This window comes from Sarcophilus harrisii, chromosome 5 (genome assembly GCF_902635505.1).
Source record: "Sarcophilus harrisii chromosome 5, mSarHar1.11, whole genome shotgun sequence".
NCBI lineage: Eukaryota > Metazoa > Chordata > Mammalia > Dasyuromorphia > Dasyuridae > Sarcophilus > Sarcophilus harrisii.
The window spans coordinates 33106165-33133084 of NC_045430.1; the positions used below are offsets into that span (position 1 = coordinate 33106165).

At 37.9% G+C, this 26920-nt stretch overlaps 1 protein-coding gene across 1 annotated transcript in view; it reads right to left on the reverse strand.

Annotated features, from left to right (window-relative positions):
* The window catches only part of POC1B (POC1 centriolar protein B), a 95082-nt gene that overhangs the window by 61188 nt on the left and 6974 nt on the right, over positions 1 to 26920 (reverse strand). Inside the window, exons 3-4 of the mRNA XM_031939890.1 lie at positions 20371 to 20542; positions 9685 to 9864 (exon numbers count right to left, since the gene is read on the reverse strand). Of these exons, the coding sequence (XP_031795750.1) occupies positions 9685 to 9864; positions 20371 to 20542 (352 nt within the window). The remainder of the gene's footprint in view (positions 1 to 9684; positions 9865 to 20370; positions 20543 to 26920) is intronic.

The window sequence follows — 26920 nt, forward strand, 5'->3', positions numbered from 1 at the left end:
AAATAACATATTCTTGATTATATGAATCTTAAGAATCTTAAGGGAAATAATGGAGAGAAAAAGCTGGGAGAATAGACAAGGAGGCCTAGCAAGATCAAATTTTACATTACACTAAAAAGCAATAACCATTAAAATTTTTTAGAACTGGTAAAAAAAAAACAGAAAAAAATGATTAATGGTACCAACTGGATACACAAAATGCAAAACCATACTTAGTAGTATAATGTTCAATAAATCCAAGGATCCAAAAACTATGAAGGTAATAACTCACTCCTTGACAAAAAGTGCTAGGCAAATTGGTTAATGGTCAGACACAAATTCAGTTTAGCTAAACATTTCACATCATATACCAAGGTCAGCTCTAAACAGACATATGATCTAGATGTAAAAGGCCATATAATAAACAAATAAAAGGAACAGTGAAAATGATACCTTTCATAACCATGGTGAGAGGAATAGTTCTTGACCAAAGGATAAAGAGAATTACAGGAAATATAATAGATAATTTTGATTACATAAAACTGAAACAGGCTTTGCACAGTGCAAGTGAATAATTTAACAGGGAAGAATTCCTTGTAGAAAACTTCTCATAAAAATATGATATGTAAGATATCTAAGGAACTGATTCAAATATATATGGGAAAAGACCTTTCCTCAATAGACAATCAAAAGATATGAATAGGTAATTCTGGTTTTAAAAAAAGCTCCAAATTACTAGTAAGAAAAATGCAAAAACACTTCATTCATACGGTGTACCCATCAGATTCGCAAAGATAAGAAGCAGGAAAGTAGCCATTTTTCAAAAAGCTATGAGAAGAAAGGCATCCTAATCCATTATTGGGAGTATGTTAATTGGTCAAACCATTTCAGAAAATAATTAAAGACTATATTCCCGAAGTTATAAAACTATCCATATATCCTCCAACCTATGATATTACTTTGAGCCTTATACCTCAAAGAGATCAAAGACAGAAAGGAACCATTTGTATAAAAATATTTATGGCAGCATTTTTAGTAGCAACAAAGAACTGGAAACAAAAGGAGTACCTATCAACTCAGAGAACAACCAACCAAATTATGGTATATAAATACTATGCCATTAGAAACAGTGATTCTGAGAAGCCTGGGAAGATTTGTGTGAACTGCTGCAAAATAAACAAAGCAGAATTAAGAAAACAATTTATACATTCTATGACATTATAAAGGAAAACAACTTTAAAAGTCTTAAATAATAGCAATGATTCATGGCATGAACAAAAATAAGTCTAAAAGATTGATGATGAATCACATTTTCTACTTCTTGAAAAAGATGAAGTACTAAAGATGCAAATGGGGTGAAAAAATGGATTGGTTTTCCCTGATGACACTTATTTGTTAGAAGGGAGGGCATTTGTCTTATTTTGAGGGAGGGAAAATAATAAAGGAAAAGAAAGAGCATTAATAAAACATTTATTAAACAGAAAAATGAAAGCAAAAGGATGTTAAGAAATATGAAAAGAAGGAAGTCAAGAAAGAGACAGAGACAAGCAGGACAATATTGGAATTATGATAATTTTATTATATATTATTATATAATTTTATTATCTACTAAAAAAAAGCTATCCATAACTGAAATTTATTTCATATCACATGCCAATCTTACTTTATAATTATGAACTTTTTATACCAAGACTTTCCAATTTAAATAATTATATGAAATGATTTTGACAGAATCATCTCTAAAGCAAATTATAATTGGGAGGCTAGTAACTATGGTCAATAGTTCTGAAAAAAATAATCCACCTCTTTTTGCCTTTTAACTTTCTGCCCCTATATCTTTGCTCAAATATTTACCATATGACTAATCACTTCTTCTGTTCTATTTCCTTCATTTCTTGTATGTGAAACTCTGCATCTACTTTGGTTGATATAACTTGAGTTTTTCCCTGAACTGTTCTCTCTGAACTGTGTGTGTCTATGTTGGTTTCTCTCTGTCTCTGTCTCTATCTCTCATTCTTTGCGATAAGGAATGCTTTGGGAGTGACAGGAGAATATGTTAAAAAATAAAGGTGATAAAAACAAAAGAGAAATTTTTAAAACTTAAACTGATTTCCCCTCTAGCCACAGTTATAAAAAGTACCTCTTCCATTCTCATCACGAATGCAAACCTGATTTTTAAAAATGATGTGACCTATTAAATTTAGCTCATACTTTCATTTGGGACTTAACTGTGGTATGTGGTGAAAGATGTAATCTAAATTTGATTTCTTCCAAATTATTTTTGAGTTTTCCAATCAGTTCATATTGATTGGAGAGTATTTCTTTGTTAAGTTATTGTCTTGGGTTAACTACATGCTGTTTTCCAGTGTTTAGGTTTAATTACTTAAAACAATGCAATATAACAAAGGATCTTAGGTGGGGGGAGAGAAGAGGAGAAGAGGGGAGAAGATAAAGCTCAATAGGAGTCCAGTAAAACCTTTTGAAACTGTTCTGGCTGAAAAATTAACTACTGGAATTTCCCTTGGTAGCTCTGTGTTATCATTCAACCAATCATAAAAATTTATTATGATTATTCTTGTTATTACTATAGCTAACATTTATATAGTACTTATTATGTGTCAGGCATTGTACTAAATGCTTTACAATTATCTCAGTTGATCCCTACAATAATCCTGAAAGACAGATGCCATTATTGTCCTCATTTTACAGATGTGGAAGCTGAGGCAGAGATTACATGACTTGCCCAAGATCACACAGCTACTACGTGTCTGAGGTTAAACTGGAACTTGAATCTTCTTGACTCCAGGCCTGGCACTCTATCCACTGCTGAGTCTAGAGCCGAATAAGATCTTCAGTTTCATGAAGACAATTATCAGAACCATTCTACTCTTCTCAATCAAAATATCTCCATCCCTTCAACCATTTGTCAAGAGACATATGGGGCACAGCGTCCAGGCCTTTTGTGTTCTGGGTTACCCTCCTCTAGATGTGTTCAAATTTGTCAATCACTTCCCTCAAACATCATGCCAGGACTCAACTCAGATTTGGTAGTTCTGGGGTTAGGTATGTAGTCACAGGGAACTTCGCCAGTTTGGGCACTATCACCTTCTTCATATAGACAGAAAAGGAAATTTTTTTTAACCACCAAGTCACATTGTTGGCAGAAATAAGGCCTTCAGAGGATAATTTAAACCTCAGCAAAAATCCTTCTACCATATACACCTTTGGTTTAAGACCTCCCATGTCAGCTGATTCTACTTGGGGGAGTTTTCCTTAGACTGAGCCTCAACATGCCTCTCTCAACTTTCACCTACCAGGAGTTCTCTCCTCTGGGACTGAGCACAATAATTACAAGCCATCCTTACCTTCTACAAAACAGCTCTTCAAATACCTGAATGAAACTCATGCTCTCCTTACCTTCCTTCTTCTAACCATCCCAAGTACCTTCAAATGATGCTTCTGTGTAATGGTCTCAAAGAAACATAGAGCAATAGGAAGAAGGCTAGATTTGGAGCCAGGGAACGGTGTTTGGGCTCTTGACTCTACCACCTGCTTCTGTATGATGCTGCATAAGACATTTATCTCTCTGGATCTCTATGTTCTCATCTGAAAAAGGAAGGGTTTAGACCACATGACTAATACAATGCATCCCAGATCTTAATCTGTGATCCCAGGATCATAAAGGTTTCTTCCAGTTTTAAATTCATCATTCTACAATCATCTTCAGGGTACTCCCTTGTTCATCAAGGTTCTTCCTAAAAATGTTGCATCCAGAGGGGGTCAAAGCAGGGTGACTCTGTTGGCTCTGGTGTCCTAGGAACACAGTTCTCTGAATGTTGCCTAAGATTCCAATAAGCTGCTACATTACACTGCTGATTTACATGATGCTCAAAGTCCACTAGAATTCCCAGCCCCTTTTCACACTAATTATTTTCCAACTATGCTTTCTTTTGTACTGATGAAGTGGATTTTTACATCTAAATGTCAGAGGCACAGTAGAGGCCAGAAGTGGAATTGGAATTGATCCTCTATCATTTACTCTCCAGGTGACTTTGGGCAAGTGATTTAATTTCTCTGTCCCTCGGTTTCCTCATTTGTACAATGAAGAATGGATATGATGACTTCTAAGGTTCTTTCTCCCTCTCAATGTAGGGTCCTATAGAGCATTATATCTACTGTTCTTCCCTTTAATAGATTAGCCCACAATTCTCATCTAAAAGGTTGCTTCTGAATAAGAAGCCATATTTTTCATATTGTGTGATGTAGCAAGTCTCACTGGTACCGATGATGGTACCAACTCATCTCATTGCATTTGGATCTCCAGGGTACCACCTGGCTCTGCAGGGTGGCAGGCTGGAGAGAGGGAGAGAGAACTGGACTTCAGTCAGGAAGACTTTAGATACTTGCTAGCCCTGTGATCTTGGGTAACTGCTCAGTTTCTTCAAGTGCAAATAACAGAATTAGACTGGATGATCTCTGAGGCAGCAAGGCTGGAGCCGGAGTCAGGAAGACTTCACTTCAAACCCAGCCTCACACACTGACTGTGGCTCTGGGTGCATCTGAATTTCTATGTTAAGAAACATCTTCATTTAAAAAATGAGGAAAATAATAATGCTTCCCTTTAAGGGTTGGTGTAAGGATCAGATCTGTAAAGTGCTTCGCAAACCTAAAGCAGGCCGGGGACATGCTGGCTTGATCTGTGACCTTGGGCCCGCACTCAGAGCAGGCTTTGGTGACCAGCTCCATTGTGGGACTGTCTCTGGTGAAGGCCCTGCTCCTCTAGAGCTTGTCTGTCTCTAGTGTGGTGTCTGGTTTTTAAGCCTCTGGGTAAAGTCTCATTAGCAGACAGTGCTCAGCCGGCCCCACCTCAGACCAGGAACCTCCTGCCTTCACACGTTCGCACGGCCTCCAGGTGGCGCCATGGTGCAGAGTCCTGCGCTCAGGAGGCCTTAGACACCAGTTGTGGGACCTGGGGGGCCCTGATTGTTTCCAATTTTTAAAAAAGAGATCCACATCTTCCCTCCGACCCCATTTTTGTTGAGGGTGGCTCCGTTCTCAGGCTGCCTCTTTTCGGATGCCTGCGCCTGCAGTGGGGAGCACAAGGGGTGGGGGGTGGCACACTTGGCCCTGAAGCTCTTTACTTTCTAGGCCAGGACTTCAGACCCTCGCCAGACGCCTTGAATCTCAGAAGATTCTCCCTCGGTTCCACCCACAGGCTCTAGGACAGGAAGCCTCATCAGGGAGCCATCACACACGGACTCCTCAGTCCTCTGATCTGAATAATCTCTCTCTTGCTGGGAGCAACCTGGTACAGGAGCCAGAGGGCTGGATCTGCTGTCAGAAAGCCCCGAGGTCAACTCCTGCCCCGGACACGTACCTAGATGCATGACCCTGTGCAGACCACTGCTTCTGCCTCAGCTTCCTCTCTGGATGTGGATGAGAACAGCATCCAGCTCCCAGGATGGTTGTAAGGACCAAATGAGACAATATTTATGAGAGGCTCTGCAAACCTTAAAGGATCCATGCTAGCTTTTATTATTATAATTAAGAAGGGCAGCAAGGTGGCAGAGTAGATAGAGGACTGGACCTGTTCAAAGGCAGCCTCAGACACTTCCTAGGGCTCTGGCCAAATCACTTAATCCTGTTTGCCTCAGTTTCCCCATCTGTAAAATGAGCTGGAGAAGGAAATGGCAAATTACTCCAGTATCTCAGGCCAAGAAAAGCAACTACAAAAACAACTGAATTAATGGTATCTGTGGATAAAGACCATCATTTCATGGAACACAAGCAGCTACTTTCTACATCAGCTTGGCTTTTTTGGCTGCCATATCTCCTGATTGAATCTTTCTATCTATCACTGAACTTCAGGATCCCTCCCTCAGAGAGATGTGCTCTTAAGGTATGTTTTGGGTGACCGGTGCCAAGACCAAAGTGGAAGGGGACGACCCAGGGGCAGCGAGGCTCTCCAAGAAGACGATGCTTTGGAAAAGATTGGGAGGAGGGGATTGGGTGCACTGAAAGCTCAAGAAGATTCAGTCAGGAGATGTGGCAGTCAAAAAAGACAACTTGATGCTATTCTCTTTTCTCTCTACAAACAGTCTTTTAGACAGCTCAATAGCTCTTCAAATGCCGGATTTCAAGTATTAACTCTATGCAGACGATTCCCAAATTTGTGTGTCCATCCTTAATCTCTCTCTTGAATTTTAGCCACACGTCAACTGGCTGTTGGATATCTCAAAGAAACCTCAAATCTAATACATCTAAAATAGGACTCACTCTCTTTCCTCCTGAGATTGCTCCTTCTCAAAAGTTAGGTCAAGGACAAGGCCATCTTTTCATTCATCCAGGTTCATATCAAGAGCCTTCCTCCCTGTCCCTTCCCTGATCCAATCAGTTGCCAAGGCTTGAAAATTTGATTTCCACAGCTTCTCTCCCATCCAGCCTTTTCTCTCCACTCAAGAATTATCACTCTAAGCCAAATCCTCATCACATCTTGGGATGACTATCACAGTCTTCTAATTAATTTGGCCATTCAATTGGAAACACTAGCTCAGTTCACACACATCACTTCAGCAATGGATGGTCTTTTATTCTAGAGCTTAGAAAAGTTAGGCAGGTAATGAAAAAGCAGAAGGACCTCATAGTTAGACCTCATCTGCACTTCATTGCCTTACACTTACAAAAAAAAACATCTACCTACTGCCCAAGGCAGACTAGGTATCATCCCTGCTCAAAATTGCTCCTCACTGCCTTGAGAATAAAATAAAATACCTTAGCATGGCATTTAAGGCCCTTTCTGACCTGGTTTCCATCTCTCTTTCTAGCTTTGTGTCATACTGAGACTAGGAATTATTTGTCCTAGCCACTTTGAGTTACCAGTGAATTCATTTTTCAATTTCCCATCTCTGCACAGTCATCTATACTCTGGCATTTGTGCTTGGAATGAGTTTCCTTTTCATCTCTCTCTGAAATTAGATTTTCCTTCAAGACCTAACTCAGGTGCCTCTTTCATGAAGCCTTTGCAGATCTTCTTACCTGTCAGTGTTTCCCCCCCTTTAATTTTTTCATAGAACACTTATTTGTAATATGTGCTATATCCCCCTACTAATATATAAGCTCCTTAAAGACAGGGGCCATTTTATCATTTTCTTTGCATCTCCAATCCCTAGCACATAATTGACATATAATATTTATTGAATTTAATGTCTTGACTCAAAACAATACGGAGAATGAATAAAATCAAGTACATACAAATTATGCATGCTAAAAATAAAATGTTGCCATAAGCCTACATAATAACAATGTTCCAATGCAAGTTAAAACAACTTACCTTTTATTTTTTAAAAATCTTTTGCAATTAAAAAACCAGAAAATAATCTGCACTGAATCTGAAGGCATTGTTAAGCAAGAAGGCCACATGTACAGAAGACTTATTCATTAACTTTTGCAGAGATGGCCTATCTTCAAAGTATTTCCATAAATTCTGTTCCATGAACAGAAAGGAGACTTAAGCCAAGCTGGGCTGACAGAATAGTTAGTAACCTTTATTTTATATTGTAAGATAACAACATTGCATACAGTATGGAATAAATTTGGTTTGTAACAAGATATCCTCTCAGCTCTGGGACTAGGTCAAAGAAAGGATGCTAATTATTAAAATCAATTGTATAAAATTGTCAAAATGTGGGCCTCAAAGGGCTACTCTTCAATCCTTACCCGACAAAAATGACCTTCTCCCATATCCTGAGAGCAAAGGGAAGGAAGTGACGGGAGCAAGTCTTTTCTTTGGGATTCTCTAATCATGTCTGATTTGATACTATCTATAACTTGTGTAGTGGAAAGGATAGCTAATTTAGAACAACTTCTGTTTAAAGTGATGCAATTTCCATTCAAATTTTTTTTATGACAATAAAATTCAAACAACAAAAGTAAAAGTCTTCTAATCTTTTAATGTCCCTTTTAATAAACTGGGGACTCTGTAGCATGTACGTGACTATCTCTGTCTTGACTCTCCACTTTTAGTTTTTAAAAACAAGTCTCAAGAGCCTCTTTGCTTAGTAATTTCCTTTCATTGCTTTTACTTTGCCAATTTTAAAATATTTACATCATTCCAGCAATTCTTGACTCCTTTATTTAGATGTATTTATTCACTTTTATTTAGTGAATACTTTATTTCAGTAAATTCATTTCTTCTCCTGACTTTTCAGACCTTCCTACTCAGAGCCTTCTCACCCTGAAGATGTCCAGACTTCTACTGCCCTTTCTCTGACTGGCATGTGAATTTCTATCTAAGATCTCTTTTTAAGGAAGCATCTGGGTCAAACATGCTCATTTCTCTCCTAACTCGATTACTTATTCTCTGAACTTATGTTCTCTGGGCTACTCCCTTCTCTCAAATTTCCAGCATCTTTTGAAATGTCATCTTCCCTCATAAAAATGTACTTGAGGGTAGACAATTTCTTTTTTGCTAATATTTGTATTCTCAGTACTTAGGATGGTGCCTGGCAATCAATAAAGGTTTTATCTATTCTTCTATCTCTATCTATTCATCCATTCATCTATCTCTAGATTTATCTATTTCTATCACCTCTATCTATCCAATTGTCTATCACCTCAACATCTATTTTTGTCATCTGTCTATCAATCCATCCATCCATCTGCTTATGTCTGTCATCTCTTTACTTACCCTTATTACTTTTATTTCTTTATCTCTCAATTATGCTTCTCTTTCTACTTATCACATCTATTGTATCTCTATCTGATTTCTTTCTTTCTTTCTCTCTTTCTTTCTTTCTTTCTTTCTTTCTTTCTTTCTTTCTTTCTTTCTTTCTTTCTTTCTTTCTTTCTTTCTTTCTTTCTTTCTTTCTTTCTTTCTTTCCCTTCCTTCCTTCCCTTCCTTCCTTCCTTCCTTCCTTCCTTCCTTCCTTCCTTCCTTCCTTCCTTCCTTCCTTCCTTCCTTCCTTTCTTCTTACCTACCTATCCCTGTTTCCATTCACTCATTCATCCATTCATCTATTAAGAAAAGATGAAGAAGGTAACACTCAGTATTATGGTGTGGACACCCTCAACCAGAAGATGCCTGCAGAAGTCTCCGAGAGGTCCTCTGAGGATCATCCCCAACATTCATTTAGCTTTTCATTCCTTTCCTCATTCCAAGATCAATGTCTATAATACAAACATGAATCTGAATGAAGAAATCACATTGCACTAGTGTTGCCACCATTCACATGATGGACCCCACACTATAAGTTCTTTACCTTCAAGATTTTAAGGTTATGCAAATCAAGTAACTTCCTGTAACTTAACAGTTTTGTAAATTTGAAATTTTCCATAGAGTTTTTTGGGGTATTTCTTGCAGGTTGACACTCTGGTTGGCCACTTTTACTCTTAGGAAGTTACTTGTCCAGGGCATTGAGAGGGGAGGTGACTTGCCCAGGGTCATGAAGCTAGGATAGGCTTAGAGGTACTTCTTGAAGACAGAACTTCCTGACTATGAGAATGCCACACTGCCTCTTGTTGACAGAATTTACTTATTTTTAAAAGGATTAGGTAGTCTGATAAAAAAAAGTTTTTCTTCCTGCTAATTTTTATTATTCATGCATTAAAAACATGTTAAGAGATTCTGAAATATAGATCCTGCTGGAAGATTTGACCTACATGAGGAAGTATTATATGTAAGTTTACTCCAACTCCTTTTAAACTTACTTGGCGCAGCATACCCAGTGGGTATGCCGGTACAAGGAATACAGGAAGCGCTGCCGATACATATTCCAAACTTTGATGGATTTGTCCTCAGAAGCTGTAGCGAGAAACTGGCCATCACAGGAGAAATCTACACTTCGAACAGGGGCAGTATGTGCTTTGAATTCAGAAGATTTCCCTTTCCTGAAACACAGAGGTTACATATTTCCCACAGAGGCTGTTAGAATATATTAACTTAGGCATCATTCAGAGGTAACAAACTGATTTGAATGTGTTTTTAGAGACTTAAAATCACAGAATTAAAAAGATCTTTTCACATCTGTACTCTCCCATGACACTGTATTTTAAAATTTGTTTTGTTAATAGAAACAAATACAGAGTGGTTTTCCCTCTTCCCCCTCCCCCCTCCCCCCCCATGCATTAAGCTATTTTTGTTTTAAACCAGAAATGGAGAAAAATAATATTTTTAATGGCTTTCTGCCAGATATTGTGCATTCACCCTGTGATTCTGAGGCTGGTGAGGGGGGCACTTAAAGCTGTAACTAATGGGAACAATAGAAAGATTTTGATGTTCTTAAATTGGGGGTTATAGAAAGTTTTATGAAAATACAGACAGGATTTAGAGTATGTGTGCACACTTATGTGTTTGTACTCAAAAAGAATAGGTGTCCTGTCCATATCATCTTCATATTCTACTATATTTTCCTAGAAAATCTGTTTATTCTAGTTATCACCTCTGCAAATACTAATCAGCATTAATCAAGGCCTAGCAAACACATTCTTTCTTACCTACTATCTCCTATCCCTAATCCTATAGATGAAATAAAAGAAAAATGCTCTTAATACCATTTCCTTCTTATAGATACCAAGAGCTGGACTTACACTCTGAAAAAGCTGAGTTGAAGATCTGCCTTTGATACATACTGGTTGTGAGACGCTGGATCAGTCATTTAACTTCAGAGAGACCTAGGCCATGGTCTAAGACTATATAAACTGCAGAGGAGTCACAGGCAAGTTTGCTTGGTTACAGGAAGTTCCCTCACTCAGGAGATATTCCTGGACCAGTGAAATCATGGCAGGTCTGGTCCCTATTTCTTCCTTTTTTAATAGCATAGAATTGCTGCTGTGGGTTTTTTTGTTTGTTTGTTTGAAGACAGGTGAAGGAAGGGAAGAAAGAAATGGGAGAAGTTATAAGGGCCAGAAATTGGGAAACCCAGAACACTGGGAAGGAGTTTTGAGAAGTCCTAACCTTTCCCAAAGCATTCTTATCTCACTAATAACTGAGATTTAGAAAAAGTTCTGTTCAGATAGTAGTGTTAGCATTAGTGATACCTTACAGGAAACTGGTCAGGAAACAGAATTTATTTAATGCCATGCCAAAAGTTTCAGGAATTAATAGATTAGAATGATTCAACTCAGGTCCTGCATAAGCCTCAATTTGTTTTATTTAGTAATTATAAAATCATATAACAGCAAGGTGATGACTCAGTTCAAATCTGGCCTTGGCCACTTAGCAAATCACTTAACTTCCCGTCTGCCTCAGTTTCCTGAGAGTTACTTATGTCAACAAGATCACATGTAAATTACATGAATGCTACTGTTAGAGCTACTTTCATGCTTATAAATTACTGTGGACACTCAAATAAAACAATCATTTTAGCCACATGATATATACAGGGGTCCTCAAACTACGGCCCGTGGGCCAGATGCGGCAGCTGAGGATGTTTATCCCCCTCACCCAGGGCTATGAAGTTTCTTTATTTAAAGGCCCACAAAACAAAGTTTTTGTTTTGACTATAGTCCGGCCCTCCAACAGTCTGAGGGACAGTGAATTGGCCCCCTATTTAAAAAGTTTGAGGACCCCTGATTTAGTACATAGATTCATACTCAAAGAGGTCTTTGATCGTTTTAATTTGGAAATACTTGTTGGTGGTCCCTTGTCATTCTTGATGATTCTTGTTCATGGTACTACCAAGTCCCCAGTGTGCCAGAGGCCTTCACTTCCTGCTGACAGTATAAAGGTGCCAGTGGCGTACCCTGGCTAGCCATCCATCACCGTTCCTTCCCATACAGGTTCAGCTAATCTTCTGTTCTCACATCTAGGTCCTGGCCATTACCTTTTCCTGTAGTTCTTCCTCAAAGTTTCTCACTGGTTTTATGCTGCAGCCTGGAAACACCCACCCATGACCTATATGTGATCTTTCTTTTTGATTTCTTCAGAGACTGTTGTAATAATGTGTTTCATTGCCCTACAACATGAAAAGCTTGGAATCTACAATTTCTTGAAGTCAGTCTAACTGGTTTTCCTCCTTCTATTCAATTCTGGGTCTGAGTCCCAAATATTTTTGTGTCTGTGCATGTGTCTACAAGCTGCTCAACCAAGTGCATGATGTAACTTGGACAACAAACATTTATCATCTACTTGGTCTTTTCTGTGTCAACAGTCAGGTCAAACTCTCTGGAGATCCCTTCGAGAAGGCTATGCAATGATCTGGGGTTTGATACAACAAGCACAATACAAGCTCTAGATGTTCTTGAAGTATAATGAGTTTAAATCATGCTAATGTTGTAATAATGATATTAGATCACAATTATTAAGCCCTTTCCAATTTAGAAAGCACTTTCCTCACTACAGTATTGTGAGATGAGAAAAATGATATTGAGAGAAGTTAGATGACCTTCCCATGGTCATGTAGCTAAACAAGTGTTGGCAGAGCTTTTAATTATGAATTTTGTTACCTGGGATGAGCACTACATATGTCTCCAGGAGCAAGTGGCCTGAAGCTTGGGGAAGGGGGGTTAAGAGAGAGGTCAACACTAAACCTAGAAAGGCACAGAGACTTCAGGATCCCATGAGACCACAGTTGTGGAAGCTGCTCACCCATAACTCCCCTTGCCCAAGGAATAGTGTGCTGTTTAGCTTCCTATTTAAATGAATTCTTAAGAACAACTATGTGCTATTAAGTTGAGGTGTCTCTTCACATCTAGAATTCAAGAAACTTGATTACTGGGATTTGGAGAAAAATAAAAGGGGGGAACTGTTAATTTACAGCAATCAGTAAGATACTCTAGAGAAGGACCTACAAGAGAAAAAAAGGATCATCTAGCTCAAATTCTCATTTTCAAAAAATCCCTAAATCCAAGAGACTTGTTCAACTCTTATGGAAAATGAGGCTTTTTTTTTTTTTTTTTTTTTTTTTTTTTTTTTTTTTGCGGGGGTGGCGGGGCGTTCAATGTTTTAATATAGTCAACTTGCTTAAAAACTATTTACATTTAAACTTATCATAGGATCAAAAGGGACTTGAGAGGCTATTCTGTCCAAGCTCCCTCATTTGAAATGAAAAATTTGAGGGCCAAGGAAGCTGATGCCACATAGGTACAATGGGGGAAAACTGGGATTGGAGCCAAAATCTTTTGACTTTGAATCCAATTAGTTTTCTACTGCACTATGCAGCTTTGGCTCCCAAAGAATTGTAATGGTATTTCAGTCACTCCTTCAAAGGCCCACCAGAAATTCAGTCCATTCATTCTCATTTCCTGGTTCTTCCAGCATTATAGTTGGGTTATTTCCCATCATATTTACATGGCGGTCTCTCCAGCTTTCATCATGTACATCATAGTTGTCCATTTAAAATGAATTAAAATATTATTTTATGTTAATTCCCTGATATAATATACTTCTATGTATTTAGTCTTGGCCGTTAGACATTTAAGTCCTCTGCTATGATATATAAAACTGCTATGAAATATCCTAGATTTTTTGGTTGTTTTTGATAAAATGTGTCAAGATATAGTTATAACAATGGAGGTATTGGGTTAAAAGGCCAGATTGTTTTTGTAACTTTTACTGTGTATAGTCAGATTACTTGGAAAAATAAAACAACTACCTAAAAATCTGTAAACAGAGAAAAGTTGTATAAGGCCCAAATCATATAAACTCACAGACTACTATAGCCAGAAGGAACATTAGGGAGAATCTTGTCCAGCTCTCTCCTTTTCTCAGTGTCAGAGCAGGACCTAGAACCCAGGACTCCTGATGCGTGCCCTGGTGCTCTTTCAGACAAGTTGCTGAAATGCAGTATCCCTTAGGGGTGTGGAGCATCAGCCCTTCCAAAGCACTGGTCTCTGGTTTCATGACTTAGTACAAGCAGCTAAGTAGGGACAGGGGCACTTCCATCCTTCTAGGGACTCCCTGGCCCCAAGGTTACCCCATACACACATCTCAACCTTGCTGAAAAGTTTAAACAGCTTGAGAGGGGAAAAGACACAAGGATGAAGGGAGAAGAGATAGCCCTCCAGCAGGGGCTCAGGGGCTAAGTGTCTTCTCTTGCCTTAATAGAAGTAGGTCCCGTCCCACATCAGAGGCCTTCTAATTTAACCCCCTCATTTTATAGATGAGACTTGTCCAAGGTCACAGAGGCAGAAAGCATCGGCAGCAATATTTTGCCATAGGGCTATCCTGACTCCAATGGCAGGGAACACCCAAGTTTTAATGTTTCTGTTTCCCCCAGGCAGCCCCTGAGATCCTTGGTATTGCTTCACAATGTTTGGGCAACATCTGAGAGAAAACTTAAGTCTCCAGGGTCAGGAAGGCAGAAATATCCTCAAGAAGGCACATTGGAGCCAGAGGTTCCATTTCCTGTCCCAGTCAGCCACTGCTCCCTGAGATGCCTTCCTCTCTTCCAAGGTGGCATTTAAGCTAAAGCTGTCGGCCCTAGGAGAACTGGCTTTCCAGGCTAGGGCTGGGGCACTCTCCCCACCTTGAGACCTAGCTAGAACTTGGACCCTACAAACTTGGGAATTACCTGAGGCAAGGATCAAGTTGCTCCCTAGCTTCCTCTCATTGCCTTGTCTGCCAACCCTATCTGCACCACACCCTCTGCCTCTTTCCTCTGACAACACAATAGTTCTGCTTTTTATAACTCTTTTAAATTTCCTGTTGTAGGGTAAATTTGGCCAATGTCAGACAAAGTCCTGGTCACTCTGCCCTACTTATTCTCTGAGTGCTGGAAACATTTAGGGCTCCAATATCTAATTCACAGGAGCTACGACTGGGAAAAAAACTCAGCAACTTTTTAGTCAGGTCGTCTTATTTTAAAGATAAAGAATCTGATGCCCTAAGAGATTTAGAAAATTTAGCTAAGGTCACATCAGTTACAAGTGGCAGATCAGGATTCCAAAGTAGGCCGAGGAATGCAAGTTAATCATACCTTTAGAGTAAGGCTCCACAGTTCCCCAAGAGGCCCATGTCAGGGGATCATGAACGTGGACAGAGGATAAAAGGACATCTTTATTTCAACATAATAGGTTTCCTTTGTTATTCTATGTATTTCATTTTTTGCATTTAAAAATATGATTGAGAAGGAATCTAACAATTTTACAAGAGAACACCAAAGGTGCCACAACACAAAAACTTGAAGAACTCTCCTCTAGCGTAATACTCCCTGATAGAAATGGCAAACTATTTCAATTCTCTGTTAAATTTCAATAAATGTAACGTGTTAGGTGTGTGTTCTTCACTGGTGCAGGATGTCTCAATACTGGAAGACCCTTATGACAACATCATGGGTCCTTTGCACCCTGACAAACATACATGTTATAAGAAACCCATATAATGATGACAATTTCAGAGACTGATGATAAAACATGTGGGAATGGTCAAAAAATAGCTTGAAAAGTAAGATCCCATATTGCTGGTACCACAGTATAATATTTTTTGGTCTCTCTCTATCCTTTTTTCAAGGAGTTAGTATATGATTCTCGGTCTTCTCCATCTCCTCCCTTTCCTTCCTGCTTGAAAACTGCATAGATCATACTGACATCCCATCATAAAGAAGTTGTGTCCAGGGCTAATCTTCTCTACATTAACATCTTTGATAAGCTTAATCATCCCTATGGCTTCAATTATTACCTTGATATACCTGCCTGCCAAATTTACATCTCCAGTCCCAATTTCTCCCCACGCTTCCCGGGATATGCTGAATTATCTCCAAATGGCCACACTACCTTCACCTCGAACCCAAACATCCAAAGCTAAGATCATCTTGCCCTCAAAGCTCCTTTTTCCTCCTCTCTTCCTTATTTTGATAGAAGTAATGGTTTTTTTAGTTAAAAGGATCTCAAACCTTAGAACCATCTTTACCTCTTCCCTCTTTCACTCTCCTTTTCTTGACTATCTCTACACTCTCCATTATAATGGTTTTGAACACTTTCCTCAAGGCTCCAACTCCACGAGCTCCTCCTTCCCTCTCCAAAGATACTGCTGCATCACACTTAGAACATTCAAGGGTCTTCAGCTGTCCTGCAGCTGAACCTTCCTATAGAAGCTTTGTTCCCCAAATACTATGTGAGAAAGGACTGACTTCTTTTTCTCTTTTTCTCTGTGAGTCCCTAGCTTGGAGCACACTTATGTTTTCATTCATATTATTAAGACTGTCCAACTTGAGTATAGGTCCCTTCTTCCACTAATCCTCTCGGTGTTCTCATCCATCCTTTCTTTCCCTCCAACTTTTTTCCAATAATTGTTTTTATTTTAAACTTAAATACAAAATGAGAAAAGAAAAAAAATTGTCATGTACACAGCAACAATAAAGGATTAAATATAAAATTTCCATTTCAAGAAAACCTATATAATAAATACTATCATTTTCAAAGCTGTCCAGCTTTTCTTTGCTTCCTTATTGTTTTCTTTTGTTCTCTGCTGTGAAGTTTTTACTTTATTTTTTCTTTTTGTCCTATCCTAAAGGTCACAATTAAGGGTGGCTATATATACATACATTATATATAAATAAAAATAAACACGTACCTACATATACATATATACCATATTATGCTTATCTCCTTATTTCCTCAGATGTTTCTTGGAAGGTGGATAGTCCAACTTTTCCATGTTTTTCTAAATCAACCAGTCTATTATTTCCTACAATTTAGCAGTATTCCAAACCAATCACATCCTGTTTGAGAGATTATCTGAAAGTTTTCCCCTTCTAAATGTTTACATTCCTTCTATTCTTGGATACATGGGTTTTATTGAAACATGAAGATTATAATTTAAAATATCCTTAACAATGTTCTACTATATAATATAGTTTAAAGTTTAATACTGCTGAATCTATTTCCTTTCCTTCTTTCCTTCCTGGTTTTTTTTGAAGTTCCTGAATTTTTGCTCTTTCAAATGAACTTTCTTATTTTTTCTAACTCAGTAAGATAATTTTTAGTAATTCAATTGGGATGACATTGAATAGATGACATTTATAACAAAAACTTCTCTCCAATTTCAAAGTAAGAAATGATCTTATAATTTGCAAAAACAAACCTTTCTATCCATACCCTTATCTTTTTTTCCTGTCTTCTTCTCTCCATGATCCAAAGATCCCACATCTTTCAACTCTCTTTCTCTACTGGCTATTTTTCCATTCTATATACTGAGTTCTGTAGTATTTATATCTTCTTCTCTAACCCCCCCCCAAAATCCCCCAAAAGAAACCCAAGTTTTCTACCCCCTACACTGATTATTACCTCATCCTCACTTTCTCCTTCTCTTCATTGACAAATTTTTGGAAAGAAAAATACTATATTGTATTCAATGTCTCTAATTCCTCAGAATCTTCTCAGTTCTGGGGAGTCTACTCCCTCTCCCCTATGGAAAATGTTCTCCCCAAAAGGAAACAGGACCTATATGTACAAAAAACTATTTGTAATGGTTCTTTTTGTAGTGACAAAGAATTGGAAGTTGAAGGATGTTCACCAACTGGGGAAGTATTGAACGAGTTGTGGTATATGACTGATGGAATAATTATTTCCAGCAACATAATGATCCAAAACAGTTTTAAAAGACTCATGATGAAAAAGTTATCTATCTCTAGAGAGAGAAAATTTTTTAAATGAATGTTAAAAACAAATATAAAAATTAAAAAAGGAACTGTTATCCCCAAGTCATTAAAAATTTCCCAATTGCCAAATCTGAGTGTAGTTTTTTTTTCCTGTCCTTGATCTTAACTTTACTGTCTTAACTTTACTTTGATCACCTCTTCCAACTTGACAGCCTCTCCATCCTTTGCTTCTAAGATACAGTTCTCATGATTCTTTTCCTACTCATAATTAACTGTTTTGTGGTCTCCCTTTTCTACATGTCCTACAAGTTTCTGCCCTGGACTCTCTCTTCTTTTCTCTTATCTATATTCTCTTTCTTAATGATCTCAACTATTCCCATAGTTTCAATTTTCTGCTATTTCCAACTGCCTGCTTGGTATCATCTGGATAGTTTGATGTTTCAAAATCAATATCATTTCCCCCAAACTTTTCTTTCTCTATGAATGGTACCTCTAATATCCCTCTTGGCACTATCTTGGATCTTCCCTGTACCTCACCACAAATATGTAGTTCATTGCTAAAAGCTGCCCTTTCTAGCTCCACAATATTTTTATACCTAGCCTTTCACTATACTCCCACAGTAACCACCATTTTAACTTCTTTAATTCTTCCCACCTAGAATATGACAATAACCTTTAGTTAGTGCTCCTGTCTGCAAACTACGACCTCTTCACATTGCTTCTCCCATAATCTGGCTAATCACTACAAGCATGTTACTTTGCTATTAAAACAAAAAAACAAACTAAAAGCCAAACCCTCACTAGCTCCCAATTCTTCCATAAAACCATTTCAACTCCTCCCCTGGCAATCAGCTTACTTATTCAGCCACATCTTAGGTGGATTCCCCTGCTATAGGGCATGTCGCAACAAAAAGGATTTCTCTCTATGCTGTGTTCTCATCATATTCTCTCCTAGCTCTTGGCCTTTTGCTTACATACTTCCTCCTCTGCTTGGAATAGAGTCAACTTTTATCACTATTTGTTGAAGTTTTTTTTACTTCCTTCAAGATCCAATTTGGATGCTTTTTATCAAATCTCCCTGACTGTCTTGCTGAAAGTGATCTTTCTGGGATATAAGAAGACACCTCCTTCCACTCCTCACCCAAGACTGGATGGTATCTACAGGTATAGAACATTGCATATACAGTGTTACATTTTTCCAATGTACTGATAAGTTTTACTAATTTTTTTCCTCTTCCTTTTTTTTTTTTTCTTTCTTTTTAAAATTCTTTACAACAATGCATGGCTGTCTCAACTCTCCATGTCTGGACCCTCTTGATACCTCAGAGTCCTTCCTGAAATGTGACATGGAGAATTGAACACAATAATGTAGGTGAAATATTGAAAGGATTAGAGGACTGTGGCTCTCTGACCTTATGCTCATGATTCAGAGTAGGCTTAATGCAGGTCTTTAGCCTATATGCTAAATAGTTAATTAATATTAAAAATAGATTTTACTCAAAAATGTGTCCAAACTCTAATCACCAGAGAAATGTAAATTAATTTGACTTGGAAATGCTATCTTATGCTCATCCAACTAGCAAACTAGCTAAAAAAAAGCAAAAATGATAATTGAACTATGAGAGCTGATGAGATTATAAAGGGAAAGAATACAGAGGAAGAGAAGGACAAGGACACAACTTTGGAAGATACCCCAATTAGTGGGTATGATTTGAATGAAGATCCAGCAAAGGAGAATGACATTGGTGTGGTCAAATAAGGGACATCAATAGCTTAAGGAGAAAAGAATGATCAATAGGGTCAAAGTTGACAGAGTTCAAAAATGATAAGGATTAAAAAAAAAAGGTCATTCCAATGCAAAAATGTGTTTTGTTTGACTATAAATATTTGTGATAAGGGTTTTGTGCTTTTCCCCCCTTTTTCTTGGTGGGTGAGAGCTGGAAGGGAAGGAAAATAAGACTTGCTAAGTGGAAGAATAAAATTAAATGAAAATGAAAAAGACATTGTATTAGGTCATTAAAAAACATAGGACATGGAAATGTTTATGGGCGTCAAAGAAGCAGTCAGTGGATTTGGAGAGATTGAAGATAAGTAAAAGAATGGTAATTAGACAGAGCGCATCCTATTGGAGAAGAATGGATGAAAAATGGGATCATTAGTGCATGTAGAGGGGTTTACCTTGGCAAGGAGGAGGGCCACCTCATTACATGAAGAAGGGATGAAGGAGCCCATGAAGGGGGAAGACATTTGAGTGATCTGAGCTGAATAACAGGAGAAAAAAGGGAGCTATTGACAAACACCTCCAATTTTCTGGTGATAGATACAAAAGGGCAAGATTTTCAGCTAAGCAAATTGGGGCAAGGGGACTTGTAGAAGGCTTGAACTCCTTATATATTGAAACCAAGTCGAGTATAGATGATTAGGGGAGTAAATAATCTGGAAGCTCTAGGAAATGTATAAGTATCAGTTCTATTACAAAGATTTTGATATTTTTGCGTGTGATCTTTTGGATTACTGTGTCAGGCAGCTAGATGGATAGACCAACAGATCTAGCATTAGGAAGACCTGAGTTCAAACCCAGCCTCAGAGCACCTCTTTTTTGTCTCAGTTTTCTCATCTGTGAAATGGGGATAAAGCACCTACCTCTCAGAATAGTTGTAAAGATCAAAAGAGATATTTATAAAGCACTTAGCACAGTGTTGGACACATAGTAAGAGCCATATAATTGTTATTTATTTATTTATTATTATTATATAATATATAACTGATACCCAGACAAAATTCTTCACAGCCAAATTCCCCTTTTCCTTTCACATTTCAAATTCATAAAACAACAGTTTCAGTCCATTATACTTACCTATCAGGAATCCATAATCTAACAGTCCTGTCTCGTGAGGCAGATGCCACTAAGTTTCCAAGTGGAGAAAACTGTACACTGGTCACAACATCCTTGTGACCCACATAGCGGAAAGCTTTGGGCTGTGGCTTGAAATCCCATAGCATGAGAAAGGTATCCCAAGAGGCACTGGCTATCAAGAACAGAAAAAAATAATCATTGTTTTGTTAAAGCAAAACTATCCAGGTTATACCCATAGTTAATTGTACTTAGGAAAAAAACAATAAAGTATCTGAATTTCATTACAATGTGTTATATCAAATAAGGTAAAAGCAAAGGCTAGGGGTGGATAAAGCCACACTGAAGAATTAACAAAAATAATAATAATAATAATAAAAGAAGGAGACCTTCAACATCAAACTGCCATCTTTATGATATTTCCTTAGGGGCAATATAATGTAATGGTTATGGTATTAGAAGCCTGGGCTCAAAACCTGTCTATGGCACTACTAATTTTATGACTATTGAATAAGCTACTTGACTTTTGAAGCCTTAGTTTTTTCATCTGTAATTTTTCTTTTCCTTTTTTAAGTCCAGACCACTTTTTTTAAAAATCCATATAGGAAGCCTCTATGAATGAAACTCTTCACCCATGCTGGTTAGGTCCTTATAGTCTTATTTACTTCAGATTCATCAGTTTGTCCACAGTCATATAATATCTCTGAGGAAGCACTGATTCTAAGGAAGGCCTCGTACTTTAACTCAAATGTAGAGAGGGGAGGAGAAGGGAGAAGAATGAAAGACACTTTGAATCCCTTAAAACATTATATAAATGAGAACTGTTACTATTTGTAACCCCATTGGCACAAGTCCTGGACACTCTACCCAGTGAGAACCAATAAATGTTTCATGATTAGAGAAGGGTAAGTAACCCAGAGAGCATCCAACAGACAGCAGCACTGAGGCTTCTGAGCCAAGGGCTTTGGGTACAATCAATAGTACAAACAAATGTTCACGGCAGACAAAAACATAGCTTCTATCTCTGAATTTGAAAAATATTATCATTTTTACTTGCATGTGAATTTAAGAATTCTCACCAATGGAGGAGTCAATGTTATTTGAAAGAACTTTTTAAAATCCCATGTAGTTGTATTATTTTCAAATTATATAAACAAATAGCGTGACTGTAAAGGGGACAGATGTCCAGATTCAGAGTCAAAGAATTAGAACCCAGATGAAATCCCTTAACCTTTCTGGGACCCTTGTAAGATGAGGAAGTTAGTTGGAGGTGACCTCTTCCAGGTCCAAGCTTATGATCCTGCTGCTGAAAGGAACATCAGAGGGGAGATAAACTATAGTCAGTCTCAAAGAATCCTTAACAAATACATTAAAACTATTTATATTTAGTACATTTGTTTTATGACAACTAACATTAAAGGGATTTTCCAAGTTTATAAATATTTGTTGGCTTAAGTTGGTTAAATATTCCTCCTTTAATTTCCTTGGCAATCTCTTTCCCCATGTCTCCCCCTTTAAAAAATACACTGTACAAATAGAAGAATGGCTAGAATAGCTTACGAAACTGTTTTCTGAGGCAGGAAGAATCTGTGATCTCCACTAGAAAAGGGGAACATTGTTCCTAATAAAACCACAGGCTTTTTGAACATTGAAGGAGGTTTAAGAAGCACTCTTGCCTAACTCTATTAAACAGTCATGAAGTTTCTATCTCTAGATCTGAATTAAATGGAGACCCTCTGTGCCTCTAGATGACTTTTTGATAATACTACTAAATGATATCTGCTCTCATCAACACATATCCCCCCCCCCCCCCATTTGCATAGCTCTTCACACCTTAGGAAAAAGTCTTCAAAAGTTGTTGGAGCCAAATCAATCAATCATTTGATAGCTAAGTGTCTAAATATGGCTAATATTAGCTAAATGACTCTTTGGATTGTATTTTCATCTTTCTATCTCCTTTGTCTGGGTACAGGAGGGCCTCAGACATGCTTGTTGAACTGATTTTGTTAAACAGAAAAACTCAGGATGGTCATTATATTCATTCTTTTGGTTCTGGTATCTTGTTTAACCATGTCAATTTCTTGAAGACCAGAAGACAAAATCCTTCATCTAACTGGATGTTCTTTGAGGTCTCTTGCAGCCCTGAGATTCTATGATTCTCTCCTATCTTCCATGTACTTCTCCTCATAGTGCCCAGCCTGGTGCTTTTTGGTTAGTTTTCCTATGAACACTGGCTACTGAATGCAGTGACTTAGCTTTCACTCAGCAATAGGTACCCATGAAAGGCGGAGAGACTTTCATCTGCACTATAAGGTGCAGCAGTCAGGACTGCCCAGCCCAGAGGAAGCTCATGATGGCAAGCTTTCCGCTCAGACACTTATCAAGCCAAGTCCCTTATCAACTATTTGAACTTAAGCAAGTTTCTCCATTTCTCTGGGCCTCATTGTCCAGCTCCGGGCCTAGGAATATCATCAGGCATAAGGGAGACATAAAATGACAATACAGCAAAGAAAAAGTAGGTCCAGTTGATTGATGCATAAGTTGCTATTATCAACTTGAGTGAGGAGTGAGACTGGGATTTTTAGGGGTTCCTATTTCATCTCAGTCTTATAATGTAATAGCAAGTTACACACAATTTAGTTCTTTGTTTCTACAGTGTCCTTCCCCACCAAAGCCCCACAAGAGAAAAGGTTATTTAATTACTGATGTCAGTGCAATGCTGGGCCAGCTTATAATTTGCTTTTACGTATTTCTACTTGAACCCCACCCTAGATAAATACTGACACATAATTTAAAATGTCAGCAGCTTTGTGTCATTCATCATCAGATGGATCCTTTTGGAGATGAAAGGTCAAATGAAGGGAGTAGTGAATATATGTATTGTGAAGAAATTCCTTTAATGGTGAAAGAGTTTCTTAACTGAGCAGTTTGGGGTTTGCCTTTCAAAATCCCTCTTGTCAAGAAAGATTTCCCTTTTGTGAATTTGCCCTAAGTCACCTGTGCAGGAGGGAAAAGGACCTTACCTACCTCCTTGGAGCAAACATCCACCACAAAGTACTCATTTACTCAGTAGATTCATTTGGTGATTTCACATAATTAACAGGTATTTAGATGTTTCCATTTGAACTGAATTTTTAAATTGGTTCCTGCTGGGTTTCTAGTCAACTAAAACCTTTAGTCTTTCATCACACAAAATACCCTGAAGACAAGCTTCCTTAAATTCTACTTCTGAAGTTGATTTTCTTTTAACCTAAATGCAGGATTTTTTACTTTACTGAAAGACTTAACGTATATACATTTTTAAAGCAGAATCATCTAAGGTATTAGATATGTTAATATCTAAGACATTTATTTCATGTCATCTATAAATAAATCATACTCTGTCTTCAAGTCATCGATCAAAAGGGTTAAGGACAGTCCCGTGCCACATTTCCACAAGTGTCCCTTTAAATCAACATTAATCAATATTCTTTGGACATAATTGTTCAACCACACGTGAAGCTATCTATCTCCTCATATCTAGCCTACATTTCTCCAATTTGTCCCTTAAGATATTGAAAAATGTTCTGCCACATGCCTGCTGACTAGTCACTCTATCAAAAACCAAATAAAAGTATTTAGGGAGATCACTCATTCTTGGAGACCTCCATGCTGGCCAAGTGATCCCTGCTTCCTAACTTGAAATGCTCACAGGCCATACATTGAACAATCTACTCTAGGATTCTACTAACCACTGTCATCAAGATCATTAATTTGTAGGTCTTCTCACCTTTTCCCTAGTATCTTCACTATACACTTCCTTTTCTCCTCTGACACTACTATCACCACACTCCCAGGTTACTGCAACATTGTTAGTTGGTGTCCCCAATTCAAGTCTCTCCCCAATCCAGTCCATCCTCCATTTAACTGTCAAATTAATTTTTCTAAAGCACTAGTCCAACCATGTCACTTCTCTAGTCAGTAAACAGCAATGACTATGTGCCAGGCATAATGCTAAGTGCTAGCATACAAAAGTCTAACTCAGTTCTTGCTCCCAAGAAGTATCCAAATAACTGTGTGCACAGCAAAATGCATACATGAGCAATCAAAGATAACCACAGAAGGCATGAAGATTAAGGAGGACTGGAAAGAAGCCAGGAGGCAGAGATAAGGAGGGAGATAGTTGCAGGCACGGGGGATGGGAGGAAGGGGAGATGGATAACTAGGTAAAATTTGGAGTCAAAAGATGGAATGTTGTGTTTGAAGACCAGCAAGGGGACCATTGTCAAGAGGTTGTAAAAGATTGGGGAGTGGAAGGGAAAAGTTCACGTGAGCTGACTGGATGATGGCCTTAAAAAACCCCAAAGAAAATTCTTTATTTGATCATAGGAAAAACAGAGAGCCATTTGAATTTACTGAATAGAGGCAATGATGTGGTCAGACTTGTAGTTTAGGAAGGTTAATTTGATAGCTGAGTGGCCTGTGATGAGAAAGGTTTGAAGCAGGGAGAGCAAGCACTAATCTACTCAGTCAATACAGAAGTAAGGTGATAAGGGCCTACACCAAGATATAATAGTGATGAGTAAAGAAGAAAAAGGGGCATAAGGAGGAAATATTATGAAATTAATACCAACAAACATTGGCAAGAGATTAGATAGATATGGAGGGGGAGAACAAGTGAGAATTCAAGGAAAACACCTGGATTGAGAGCTAAGAGACGGAAGGATGGTGGTACCTTCAGCTGGAATAAGGAAATAAGGAAAAGGAGAAGGTCTAGGGAGAAGAATAAAAAGGTCAATTTTGGATATGGCAAATTTGAGATTTCTATGTGATATTCATTTATTTCATGATATGGTGTAGGTACTTGGTGATGTGAGAGTAGAAGTAAGGAAGGGGTTAGGGCTAGATAAGGAGATCAAGAATCATCAGCACAGAGATAATAGATGACCAAGATGACCAAGTGAAATAGTATAGAGGATGGAGCCCTGTGGGAAACCCATGGTTAACGATATGAACTACATGGAGATCCAGCAAAGAAGACAGTTATCAGACAGGTAAAAGGAGAACCAGAATAGACTAGTGTCTCAAAACATCTAAAAATAAGACAGTATCAAGAAGAGGGGTAATCACCATGCTTAAACCTACAGAGAGATCAAGAAAGATGAGAATGTGATTTCGTAATTAAGAGATGACTGAAAACTTTGGAGAAGGCAGTTTAGATGGAATGCTGATGTCAGAAGCCAGATTGTAAGGGGTTAAGAGGAGAATATGAGGAAAGAAAGTGGAAGTGCCTGTTTGTAGATAAAGGGAGGGCACATTTAAGATACTAGCTAGCAGGGATGGAAGGATTCAGGAAGGTTCTTAGTTCTTATCCTAGAATAGGATTCAGTTCTCTCTGAACTAGGACCTTTCTAACTTTTCCATTTTGAAAACCATTCCCTCTGATCCAACTGTAGCAGTGCCAATTGAAATTACTACAGTATTTCAGAAAAGTCACATTTCTTTTATATCCACTCTAAAGGGAAGCCTCAATAGATCAGAAAACAATTATTTCTATTCAAAATCTCATGAGGTTGTTTTGAGGATTAAACATAACTTTCCAACCTGAATGGTATTTTCCCACCATTACCTACATAGTTCTCAATGAGAGGTTCTCAAAAAATTAGTTTTTGGTAAAATTTTAATAGGGCATAGCACTAGAAAAAATGAATTTAGTCTTCCAATTTGTTCCAATTTGATTTAAAGGATTAAGAAAAAGGTTAACACAGTCAACTGTAAGTACATATTAAGTATATTTGGTATGACCAATCAACTAATATTCCCTATGATATTTCTAAAGCATTTGAAGGTTTGCTAGCAAACTACATATCTCATTTAGACCGCACAACAAGCAGGGGAGGAAGATGCTTGCAGGTATAATCACCCCCCATTTTACCGATAAGGAAGCTTAGTGATTTGCCTATGGTCACAGAGCTAGTTAGCGGAATCCAAACCTCTTCAACATTCTTTCTACTACACTATATTGCTTCTTTCTGCAGGTGCCATCGGGAAGTCATAGAGAAGGGGGGAATAACAAACTCAATGGTACTCATGACACAACAACTGAAGTTTAATTCTATCTATCAATGTAAGTCACATGAAATGAAAGAATGAATTCATCCAATAGACATTTATTAAGCACTTACTATGTATCAGGCACTGTGCTAAACATTGGGGATATTAAAAAAGGCAAAAACCAATCTCTTTCAATAGATCGTAAGCTCTTTGAGGGCAAAGGCTGTCTTTTTCTTTTTGTATCCCCAGTGCTTAGCATGTTGCTGGTACGTGGCAAGCACTTAATACATAGTTATTATGTATTATACATACATGGATATTATTATGTATTATACATAATACATATTATTGTGTATCACAGTTACAGTTACAAAACTGTCTGCTATCAATAATGGCTCTCAGCAACAACTGATCTTCTAAGAAATCAAAACACCTGTACCTGTTACCACCTCCCACCAAAAAAACAAAACAAAACAAAACAACTATATCATTTATTTCATATTCCTCCAATACCACTTTT